The following is a 12,619-nucleotide window of genomic DNA, read 5'->3' as shown; positions in this document are numbered from 1 at the left end:
CTTGTGTCGCTAAAGTTTCGTCGGAACGAAGTTACGGAAAGTTAATTAATAAACGGAGACGTAACATTAATATGCATCTATTATCTATACATAATGTTATAAGTTATGTTTTTAATATTGTAACTTAGAAGTCACACCATGTTAGATCAAGTTACTCTTAACATATTCAGGAATACTAATTAACTAGAGGCTTTGCGAAATATCTAGAACAAGAATTAGATCATAAATACGGATGAGTTATGCAGTCAATTGGCTAAGTAAGGTTGTAGTGAAAAAATGAAGATCAAGAAGATACAGAGTTATTTTCTAGCTGGTAGGATGAATCAGTCAGGATGTTTACATTTTTGGATATGTGTTAGCTATCGCACATATTGAGTTACTTTGTACAGATAAATAATGGCTGGAGACGGCTTGAATGGGTAATGAAGAAAAACTTTAATATAAGTTTAACATAACAGCAAATGTACAACGTTTCGACAAGGTTTTGTCATCATCAGGTACAAAACCTTGTCAAAACGTTGTACATTTGCTGTTATGTTAAACTTATATTAAAGTTATTCTTCATTGCCCATTCAAGCCGTCTCCAGCCATTATTAAAGCATTCCATATTTAGATAATGAATTTTATGCTACTGAGAAAGGATTTAAAGACATTATGAGACAAATTATTATGATTGTGATTTAGCGACAGTATGCACCACCAAAATCTTATGGAGGAAACGTGTTTTTCATTGTGTCAAATACTGCCATAGGATTTGTTTTAGTCACTGCTTAAAGTTCGTATATCTTTGCCTATCCTCACATTTCCCGATTCTCAACGTTTGCGACTATTGTTGATGAATTTTCTTTCTTGCAGTTGTGTATTTAGTTGTACTTCCATTATAACTCTTTCCAACGAAAAAGAATCATAAATTTCCAGTTTATGTTTTTATTAAAGTTTTGAAAATAATGAATTTTTATTTATTTCAAGGATATACTTAAATCCTTAATTCACATCAATAACAAAAAGGAGAAAGACAGTTTAGAACAATTTCTCAAAATTAAACTTCTGGCAGCATCTGAGTAATTTGAGGCAATAACATTTGGAATGTGTCCCATTGAGAAGCTCCCTCTATTGTCAGATTTTTTCTTCATTTTTTAAAAATATTTTTCATAGATATTTTATTATTGGTTGATTAATATTCGTCATTTCTCTAATTATTTAATCGTTTTATATAGTTCTTGTTTTTTTTTGTAATCTTTACCTATTAAAAATTGTAAAAAATATTTATACTATGATTAGAATATTTATTTGAGCTTTATATATGTGATTAGCGAACATTTTCCTTTATGTGGAGTTTCTCTGCCATCTTGTGAGTAATATTGGTACTTACATGGGAAACTTAAAAGAAATTAATGAAAGTTGTTACATATTATAACTTCCTGCTGTGCAGAAAACAACATTGAATTTGTAATATTACAGTTTACAGAGTTTGTCAAAATAGAACTTGGGACATAGTTGTGAAAGATTAAATTCTCAGGTTTAATGTTTGAAACAACATTTTATTAAAATTGAAAAGCTTTTTAACATTTAAACGTTTAGTCAAAAAAGAAAATCCAAAAAGAAATTTGTTTTTTATTTGATTCCAAGGCTTGTCCCTAATCGAAACTGATACAAGTCTATCTTTATTATCTCCAGGATCATTGAAGGCCAGATTGTTTGGTTAGAAGTAGAAATAAATCCTATGTTATCTCGAGAGCTGGTTCATAGAAACCAAAATTACATTCTCAATTTGTAGTTGTAAGTCTTAAAAATCCCAGTGACATTTAATATGTAGTAATGGTTTCAGTTTGTTTTAGAATAATTATTTTAAATGTTTTCCTCTCAAATGTTCACAATTAATATGTAGTAATGGTTTCAGTTTGTTTTAGAATAATTATTTTAAATGTTTTCCTCTCAAATGTTCACAATTAATATGTAGTAATGGTTTCAGTTTGTTTTAGAGTAATTATTTTAAACTTTTTCCTCTCAAATGTTCACAAATTAATTATAAAATTTAAGCCTCATTTTAAAACCTGCCTACAGTATTATTATCTTATTGTTATTAGTTTCACATTTGTTATAAAGATGTTAAACTGTATAAATTAAAAAATCTTTCAAAGACCCTAAGCACAACATTGTTGCTGAAAAATGTTTAACATTCTAGAGTTCCCTGAATAAACTTTCAGAAATAGTGTTAATTCAGTATATGTATTGTCTAAACTTTATATTAGCATTCTTCACCATTTGCCATCTGTGTTTTGCCAGTCGCTTATGCAATTTGATTGGTATGTGGTCAACATTGATAACGAAAGATGTTTTTTGGGAGCTGTATGTTCTATTACAAGAGTTTTTAAAGAAGTCGTATCTTTACATTAATAATGATGTTGCTAAGTCAAATAATATTTAAACTAATATAATCGGTTCTTGTGTAGGAAAATCTTCAAAGACAGCAGTTCAAAATTTAAATAATTATGTTGAATTAGCTGTGTAGTTTTCTTTCTAGTCAGTAGCTTTCTTTTGAAGGAAGTGGCCAGTTTAATTTTCGTTTTGGGGAAATAAATCTAATGAAACTGATAAATTTAAGCACTTCAGCCTTAAATAACCGAATTCAAATTTGACTAAGAAGAACATATAATAACATTTTAATTACTACAGGTTACTGTGAATGAGGTCTTTTTCTCAGACCTTGTCAGTTTACTGTCCTCAAAATTTTGCTTAAAATACTGCGTATGTGTGTGTCGGTCATTTTAAAAATCACATTGTCGGAAGGTGACATTGTTAACAAGCATCAGTCTTATTGTGATGTTTTACCACAGTCTTTAAGCTCAAAGGGATCGCACCAAACTTTACTGAAAATAAATTATTCCCAGAGAGAGTTACAAATTTCTTTGTTTTAATTTTATTCTTGGTAAGTTTAAATTGTACAGAATTCAAAAGAGGAACAAGGTCTAACATTTGCTAAATATTAATCCTCTGGTGAAACTAGTGAAAGAAAATGGATTTTGATAGTGCAGAACTGAAAAAAGCCTGTAGGATATTACAAGGTTTGATCTTTTGAAGCCAATGATGTGTTCCTTCGTTTCTGAATTCTGTTAATCTTCATGACTCCTCTCATTAGTTAAAAGGTTGACAACCCTTGCAGCTCCTATGTCGTAAGGCTTTATTCCTGAATCTGAAATTATGTGACAATATGATCCAATTTCAAATTCCGTGCTCCTGCATACATCTTCCTTAACAAAAATTTCTCGTTGCTGCAGCTATGTAGGGTTAACTTGGCTGAAGTGGAAATAGTTTGTTTTTTATATAGGTTTACTTGGCAATTCCTTAGTATTGTGTTGTTTTTCCAGAATTTCTATCACATACTACAGGGATTTAGACATTTTGGCAATAAAGGTAAACAAAACACGAGTCTCTACTCTATAGATAATTATAGAAAATGTTTCATTTCAGCCAAAGTTTCAGCATGAAGCTGCAATGGTGGAATGTTGGCTGAAATCATCTTTTTTATCATTATTATCTGTAGAATAAAGGTAATTTTTTTTCTAACTTTAATGCTAACATTTTTTAAGTATGTAATTAAATGTAAAATATTTACGTATACTGTATTTTTTTGTACAAATAAATATTCAGTCTGAACAGTCATCATTGAAAAAAATTCATTTATTAATTTTGATTATGTATAAATGTAGGTATGTTATGTGTAATTGTTTTACATATAAAAGGATGTTATAATTTGAAGAGTAAGTTATTGGTCATATAATACATGAATCTGTGGTGTAATATACATTAAAAAATACAAAATGTCGCATATAGAGAAAGACTGTATGTGATGTAGCATTTTATATAAAGTAAATTAAGAAAACCTGAATTCCCCAACAAATCTTAACTTCAGTGTATCAACAAAGTTAAAGTATAAATTTTAAAACAACTGCAAATTATAAAAACCAAAATATGATTGTTCCAGAAAATAACTTGACTGTTTTTCTTTAGTAATAATTTCATTGAAAAATTCTCTGTTAATTCTGATATTATTTCCTTACTGCAGTTTAAAATTGTCTCAAATTTAAAAAAGTAAACTTTTTGGTTAATTAATTTTTTTGTTTCAATGTTGTATTTCTTTTTAATAGAATTTGTAAAATCTTTCATGTTTAATTAATGAAGCTTGCTTGCTGTGTGGGCTTTCTATAAAACAATTATTGCTGATACCAAGAATCACTTTTAGTGAGTAGATGTTTTAATAATGTGTATTTTTAATCATATGTAAGGAAAAACAATAGTTACGTATACATAAATGTTAGAAGAGACATTTCATCAGTTTAGGATCAAAACTTGCCTTACCCTGTCGGTAAGATTGTACCGGCTGTTTTTCATATACACTCCAAAACTTATTTCCAGTGAAAGAAAAAAAGGGGGGAAAAGCAGATATATCTTCCCACTGTAAAAAGAGGATGTTCTGAATTGGTCGTTGACCAATACCTAAATATCATTTAAGTAACTTGTGTATTTGGAAAAGAACGTTCTATTTATGTTTAAAATGATTACAATAAATATGTTTTTAACAAATTACTTTTTGTGTTATTACTTTCTTCACATTTATTGTGTATGATGTAATTTATGTGTTTAATTCAACTAATAGATTTTTATAATTACTGTCACATTCGTAGAATTCATTTAAACAAATTTCATTATTGTTGAATAAATCAATTTTAAAGCCTTTTCTGTACTTCTCTTTTCATTCTTATGTTTACTTTTAATGTTATGTTTATGGTGTTTTAGTAGTTTTATGTAAGTTTATTTAATTAAAATCATCAAGCCAAGGACTCCCAAATACAAATTATTGTGCAATAAAAACTGAAAAGAGAGAATTGGCGATAACTATTTAAATGAATGTGAATCGTGTAAGATACCGCCCTCCTAAAATATAGTTTTTTTTTAACTTTTGACAATAGGCATTCAGCGAGATGCAAAACTTAGGGATACTTTTTATAAAATTATCTTTATTTTATGTGAAATGGCAATTGAATTAGCATTATTGACCTTGTTAATTAATAAACTTTCTAAACGATTCATGCGATAAAGTGGCGTGGAAAGTGGGTGTGGGGGGGGGGGGGCAAGAGAATGCATAAAATTCAAACCATAACCTAAGAGCTAACAGTGCCTTAAAGCGAACCATGGTTTGAAGCCGCTATGGGTGCGAATTTGGCACACGTTTTCTCGCTTTTGTAATATATATGACCCTTGTGAAGAGGGATTCCGTATTTTAAGTTTGCCCCGACCTCCCTTTAGCCTATGGATGGGCCTGTATTGGCCAGAAATGCTCATTTGAATCACAAAACTCATTTGTCAATATTTATTGTTTTTGAAATACTTTTATGTACCCTAAGCCTAACTTGCGACCTCATAAATATCAGCAGGCGAAAATTACGTAACATTTTGATAATATAATACTAGGTTAGCAAACAACGATTTATATACATGAGGAAAAATTTTATTGTAGGTGGAACATACTACTTGAAAAAGACAGACCAGGGCTATGTCGAAACAGGTTTCACCATTTATAAAATTCTTTCTGTTAAACTGGTATAACATGAACTAATAAACAGTGGCCCTGTTTACTAAATTTTGATTAATATTTTTTTCGTGAAAAAGACAGTTTATTATCATTTCATTCTCAGAATAAGGTATGTTAATAATGAAAATATAAGTACATTATAATTTTATTTTTTGTTGTATACAAATGCAATAGACTCGTAATAGAAAATCTACATTGTTGTAAAGCCACTTATGGCATATTGTCGAAAGTATCACAAAATTGTTTTAGCCTCATATATGGGAAAACTAGATAATGGTTTATTTGTTGTTATAAGTTGTTAAGTACAAAGCTGCACGATGGCTGTTTGTGCTTAGCTCACTGTAGGTATTGAAACTATATGTTTTAGTCATATATGCCTTAAAACATTGCTGAGCCACTGGGTTCAGGTCCAAGGAACCGCTTGAATATTACGTTTTATATTTCAATCTTTGAATTACTTTAGAAAAGGTTTAATGTATTTAATTGATCTTTATTTAGAATGGCTAGTTTTAGTTCTTAAATTAGAATATCGAGAAATCAAAATAGTATTTCATATTTAGGCAATACATTTTAACCAATTCAGAATATTTTGAAGGGCAAATTTATGCGTTGTAAATGGACAGATTCTTATTTTATCGATATTTACATTATATATTTTAATTGTATGGAGAAAATAACATTTTGAATGTTTAGCAAAGATGGCGCGGTACTTTTTTTCTCTTGTATTTACGTGTACGAAAAAAAAATAAACATTGACTGTGTGGGAGGTTACTCATTGCAGGTAACAGAGGAGAGGTAAAGTTTGATGCGATTTTAATAGTTTCATTTTGAGTTTACTTACTAATTATAAGTATTAGTTCATTACAATTTATAAATTTTATAGTAACAAGAAATACTATCTAGAACAGGTACGACGTTTCGAAATACGCAAAGACTTGTGCATTTAACTTCTAGTTTTACTAAGTTGTGCGATAATTTTTAAAGTAAAAGTAAAAGTGATTGAATCGTCGTACCTGTAAATTCTAGCTTTCGTTACTGTAAAACTATTTTGTAATTTGTATGTATTATTATCATTAAATGTTTGTCATATCCCCCAAAAGAAAAAGTACCATAATGTTGTAACATGTTCTATTGTCAGGTAGTTTTTTTTTATTGTTTGATAAAAGTAAGGTCAAGTCCAGTTCACTTAACAATAAGATATTTCATTCTTTCTTAACGTTTGTTACAGGCTATTTCTACTTGTACGCAACTGTAGACATAAGTTCTCAAAGTTTCAACTTTCAACAGTATTTCTTTGTTAACTGACTGATTAATTAAATAGCCTACAAACACTAATTATGTATGATCACTAAATAACTTCTTTGAACACTTATTTATTATTCAAATGAAAGATAATTGAATTCTAAATCAGTGAACTTGCTGGCACTATTTTACTCATACTCATATACCAAGTTTACTAGTTCTTAAACTCATGCACCGTCTAGCAAATATTTAAAATAAAATTTTGAAAATATAGCTTTCTGGATTGTGAAGTTCCTTTGAACAATTCTCATATAAAATAAACACTAATCTGTCCAATCACCAGTTCTTTTTGGTTGTGGTCTGTTCCAGAACCCATGGTACACAGATGGGATGGCCTCTTGTCATCACTTGTTGTCCTGGTGGCTCTATCCTTGTTAAGCATCTGGAAGTGGTCTCAATAGGAATCCTGAACACCTCAACAAGTTAACTTTTTGCTGACATGTTCTTCTCTGGAGTTTCACAGTTGGCTCCTCTCTCACTTAGAACTTCCAAAGATGATCATGGTAAATGAGCATTTGCTTGGATTGCCTGTCTTTCTGGATTCTTTAAACTTCATCATTAATTCTTTTCAGTATAGCATGTGGCCATCTCCAGCACCTACCAAACTTTGGAGTTTGTCCTTCCTCAAAAAAGGAATGATTCAGCCATACCGTTTCATTATGATGAAATCTGGTGTAATCAAGATTAACATCATAGTGACTTCATTTAAGTCTTTCTCGGGTAGAATCATGTTTGACATCATTAGTCCTCAGATCCAAGAGAGCTCTTCCAACCATTATTCCCTCAGGACAAGCCAGAGTGTTTAGTTCCACTATGCCTTAGTTACTAGATGTAGATTTATTGCTACTAACTCTTTGTATAAATATTTCACTTCTTGATGGTACAATGACCACCCTCCCTGTAGTCAAAGGACATTCAGCTTAAGTTATCCTAACCTTACATCCATTTCTTCACTTGAAGTTAGTTCTTCATTGTCAGTTACCCACTCATCATGAGGTATAGAGAAACTCCCTACAGCAAAGATAACTTTCCTTTTGTTGAAACATTGTTTTCTTGCTGTTTGCATCAATCAAACTTCTTTTTTAATCTTTGGAGACAGTTTGCCATCTTTCATTAACAAATCAGTTGAAACGATTGTAGCTGTAGTACCACTGTCAATCAAAAAAACTACAAGGTTTTTCATCAATAATCAATTAGTGAACTTGTATCATTTGGGATGGATAGAATATTCCTAGCTGAATTTCACCCCATTCATCCAGCTAACTCTTGTCTTTTTTTTGTCTGGTTAACTCTTTGTTAATCTGTTTGGGTATTGTCTCTATGGCTTAATAACAGCTGTTGATTTCTTGAGTTCTCTTCTGTGATGGCCATACTTTCCACAATTATAACAATTTCCTCTTTCTGGTATTGGAAAAGTTTCTCTTTCCATATGGAATTTAATCTACAGTTCCTTGCAATATGTCCATCCAAGTTACTCTATAAACACCTATTTTATTGTGGTCTGTTTCCACCATTCTGTCTCAGTTTTTCTAAACTGTCATCAGATGGAGGAAGGAGGAGTTGGTGCTACATTACTATAAGGTCTAATGAATGCCTTTAGTGTTTTATGTGAAACTTTAATTGATTCAAGTTCCTTTGTGAACTGGAGAGCTTACTTTAAAGATGTACTCCTACTTTACTTCAACCTAATTCTCATATGCTTATCTGTTATGGCATCTGTATATTGGTCACATGTAAGCTAATCTGTAGTTTCATGTGAAGCATCGGAAAAAGATAGTTGGGCAAGCCTTTCAAAATTTCAGCTAATGTCTCTTTCCCCTGTACCATGTTTGGGAACTCTTTTTTTGGAAACTTTATTTTGGTGTGTCATTCTGAACCTGTTTGATAAGGTAGCCTGATAATGTTTAATAGTTATTATGGCTCTCAGTAACATGTTTACTTTTATGTCATTAAAGCTGGCCTTTTTTAATAAGCAATTAAATTAATAGCTTGTTGTTCTCTTTGGAAATTATTTAAAACTGATCCTGTTAAGGCTCTCATAGTACCTTTAGATCATAGTCTGATTGACCAACTAAATTCTGGAATTGGATTTGGTAGTCCAGGAAGGTCATGCAGTAACAGATTTCATAACATTAAAGATCTGATCCTACATCTAAGTTGTTCCATTCACTAAACTGCTAAACTATATTTATATACTTAAAGGCATGCCTTATCATTCAAATGTTTATCAAGTCTTTCCTTAAGCTCACTTAAATTTACTGCCTCCACAACATCCAAAGGCAACCCATTTTAAAGACCAACTATCCTGTAGAAAAATAACACTATTTTAGCTGAAGTTGACTCCTACCCTGCCAAAATTTATATTTGTGTCCCCGAGTCAAACCATACTCATCATTAAGTATGTAAAAAGGTGATGGATTGATGCATTCAGTTCCCTTAACTTGGATGGCTTAAAAGACTGATCAATCATTACACCAAGGTATTTTTCTTTAGTATCACCATTAAAGTTATTCCCATCAAAATTATACTAATAATTCGAATTATGATAATCAACATGCATTAAATTTATTATAATTAAAAGTTATCTGTCATTTATTTGCCCAACTCACCAAATGATATAAATCATTTTTAAAGCAGCAGCATCATCCTGATAGCAACACCCTAAACCTTAATATCGTAAGTAAACTTGAGTAATTTATTGAACATTACTTCATTTATAATACTGATGTAAATCAAAAAGAGCAAAGGTCCTAGCACTGAGCCCTGAGGTAATCCACTTTGACTAAACTCCATTTATAACAACTCTGCTTTATTCCATCCGGGTACTATTCTATCCAGTCAGCTGACTTATCCCCCACACCTATAGAAATGTCTTTTTTTTAACAAACAAACTTTTATATGGCACCTTTTCAAATGCTTTCTGAAAATCCAGATCCACAAAATCCATCCTCCATCTATATGAACAGTAACCTCTTGAAAGAATGTCGGAAGGTTATTCAGGCAAGATTTTCCCATGACGAAACCTTGTTGTCTTTCAAACAAAATTTTAAACTTTATTAAATGACTTTACAAAGCATCTGTTATCAGACTTTCAAATATATTACCCACCACTGATGTAAGACTAATGGGTCTATAATTACAGAGACTTTTCTTAATCACCTCCCTTGAAAAGAAGAATAGTCAACTTCCAATCTTTTACAACCCACCCTCTATTCAAGGACTTAAAAAATAGTAGCAGTTGGCTCACATGTTCAATCCTTAACCTTCTTCAAACCCTTGGAGAAATATCTGGCCCGGGAACCTTAACTTTCTTTAAAAAATGGCATAATAGTAGTAGTGGTAATATGTGTAAACTAAGTTGACCAAATATTCCATATTCAATAGTAGTCTTTCATGTTGGAATTAGTAGGTAGACTCAGAAAGAGGTGTTACTAATCTGATGTTTACATTTACCAGTTGTTTTTCCAAATGTATTATACTGTCATTGTTATTCGTTTCTACCTCATTGATTTATCTTGTGTAATTCAGTTTTGTCATTACAGCTTTTCTCTACTTCACTGATGTTTCTCTGTACTTTTTACAATCTTGTTGTTGAAACCCCTCTGTACATCCTCCAATATTTTTTGTGGGGATTTTGTTTTAATTAACATTTATATTTGGTCTTAATTCGTTAAATATTATGTCTCTTTCTTTTAACTCTTCTCTTAAATTTCAGTTTCTTACTTCTTAATCTTCTTTTAATTTTATATCCTGTTCTTCTTTATCTTCAATTTAATTTTATGTATCTCTCTTTGTGGCTTTCTTTTAACTATTTCAATAACTCAAACATTTGATATCACCTCATGAGATCTTTTTGGTATTTACTAAATTTTACCAAAATAATCTACTTTTGAAATCAGTTTTATAATGTGTTTTCTCTCATAGAGCGGGTTCTTTTGGATTAGTGTGTAAAGATAAGGCCAAGTCCTTCATGTAACAATAACAGATTTGTTTACTTCTTATGTAACATTTGCTACAGGATACTTTTACTTGTATACAGTTGTAGGCCTAAGTTCACAAATAATATTGTCATGTTCACTAGAGTTTCTATACTAAGTAGACTACAAACACTGAATACACTTGATCATTCACTAACTTCTGTGAATTCTCATTAACTACTAAAATGAATACGCCACTTATCTGACATGTCTTCTGATATAGTGATTCACTGCCCCACCAAACATGTTTGCCCTTTCAGATGTGGGGGTGTTATAATGTGATGGTCATTCACAATATTTGTTGGTAAAAAGAGTAGCCCAAAAGTTGGCAGTGGGTGGTGATGACTGCCTGCCTTCCCGCTAGTATTCCATTGCTAAATTAGTGCAGATAACCCCCGTGTATCTTTGCACGAAATTCAAAACAAATCAAACCCTAACCTCGTGCACCCTCTAGCTAATGTATAAATTAAAACATTAATAGCTCACAGCAATGGTGTAAGATCAGCTTTCAGCAGAACCAACTTAACAAAACTTGACAAGCAAATGGCCAACTTTTATGTCAAACAAAGGAGTTTCCCACCCAAGTGTTTTAAGTGAGATTTTGTCATGACTCATTCCAGGAACCCCACACATCAGTATTTCTTCAATACACTATACAAGGTTAATGATGTCCCAATCAATAATTGTGAGAAAAGTGTAAGAAACCTTTTATCAGACACAAACATAAAAATCATAGTAAGAACAGTTTTACAAATATCATACCAGTGCATCATTCTGTGTATTATCTCGTACTTTGAACATTGGTTTTGTGTTTAAGTAGATTGTTCTGGGTGTTTATGTAACGTTACAGTTCTTTTATGGTTAAATTATTTTTTATTAAATAAAAGCACCCTACTATTACTCGTTCAAAAAGCAGATACATATAATATTTAATTTCGACAGTAAAAGTCTATACATATCAATTGTGCATCATTGTTATCAGTTTATTGCCTTAGATTTATCTGTAGATTTTGATTGAACATCAAGGGATCATTTAATCTTTCAAGGTTGTCCTTGCACATACATGTGTCAGAAGAAAAGTAAAAATAATTTTTTTAATCCACCATTTATTTTTGAAGAATTCATTGATACTCTTTGTAGCTTCTGTAAGATCCCAGCCCCAATCCTGCCATTGGCTACTCTTTTTTCATAAGCTAATCATCTGTTAAAAAAACAAAACTTTTGTAACTGGTGTCTTGCTTTCTTTTACAAATCTTAAATTTCTGTCTTCTTGTCATCAGAATACATCACAAAATATCAGAGGACTTTTTCATACAGATCCACAAATAAAATTTTTGAAGGATTACGGCTTCTAAAGAGAAAATAAGTAACCCTCCTCTGAACCCTATCCTATAAATTAATATACTTTCTTAGATAAGGAGACCCAAACTGTACATAGTACTTCAGCTGGGGCCTAACAATATTCTTAAGTCGAATTAAATACCTTATTTGTACAGCAACATTCATACTTCTTATTCTTAACATCCAAAATGTTTTTGATTATCCAACTGTTTCTGGCCGATGCACGACTTTCATAAACTCCTTTTGTCATTTCATTAAAGTTTCATTGTATATTACGTATATCTATACAGACACACCTGTTGCTACTGTTTACCTATATCTTTATAGACACACCTGCTACTACTGTTTACATGTATCTATATAGACACACCTGTTGCTACTGTTTACATTGTTTTTGTTGTTCGAA

General features: G+C 31.1%; 2 protein-coding genes across 7 annotated transcripts in view; both read left to right on the top strand.

The window, feature by feature from the left end:
* The window catches only part of LOC106469917 (cysteine-rich with EGF-like domain protein 2), a 27,031-nt gene extending 23,437 nt beyond the window's left edge, over positions 1 to 3,594 (top strand). For 2 of the 3 annotated variants that reach the window (XM_013930435.2, XM_022398493.1), the window contains one exon: positions 1,678 to 3,594. In XM_013930435.2, coding sequence (XP_013785889.2) covers positions 1,678 to 1,777 — 100 coding nt within the window. In that variant the 3' untranslated portion in view covers positions 1,778 to 3,594. Of the gene's footprint in view, positions 1 to 587 lie in introns of all 3 variants that reach the window. The other variant, XR_002612941.1, reaches the window with a different exon arrangement.
* A 1,957-nt stretch (positions 3,595 to 5,551) lies between these two features.
* Positions 5,552 to 12,619, top strand: part of LOC106469915 (phytanoyl-CoA dioxygenase, peroxisomal-like) — a 32,900-nt gene continuing 25,832 nt past the window's right edge. The window contains exon 1 of one of the 4 annotated variants that reach the window (XM_013930433.2): positions 5,552 to 5,702. Coding sequence is in view for 1 of the 4 variants with exons in the window: in XM_013930432.2 (XP_013785886.2) it covers positions 6,279 to 6,388 (110 nt within the window). In the remaining 3 variants the exon portion in view is untranslated. Of the gene's footprint in view, positions 5,703 to 5,913; positions 5,935 to 6,271; positions 6,389 to 12,619 lie in introns of those variants that run through there. The other 3 variants (XM_022398491.1, XM_013930432.2, XM_022398492.1) reach the window with 3 other exon arrangements.

Source organism: Limulus polyphemus, unplaced genomic scaffold (genome assembly GCF_000517525.1).
Source record: "Limulus polyphemus unplaced genomic scaffold, Limulus_polyphemus-2.1.2 Scaffold3721, whole genome shotgun sequence".
NCBI classification, from domain to species: domain Eukaryota; kingdom Metazoa; phylum Arthropoda; class Merostomata; order Xiphosura; family Limulidae; genus Limulus; species Limulus polyphemus.
This window is presented reverse-complemented; position numbering and strand designations above follow the sequence as displayed.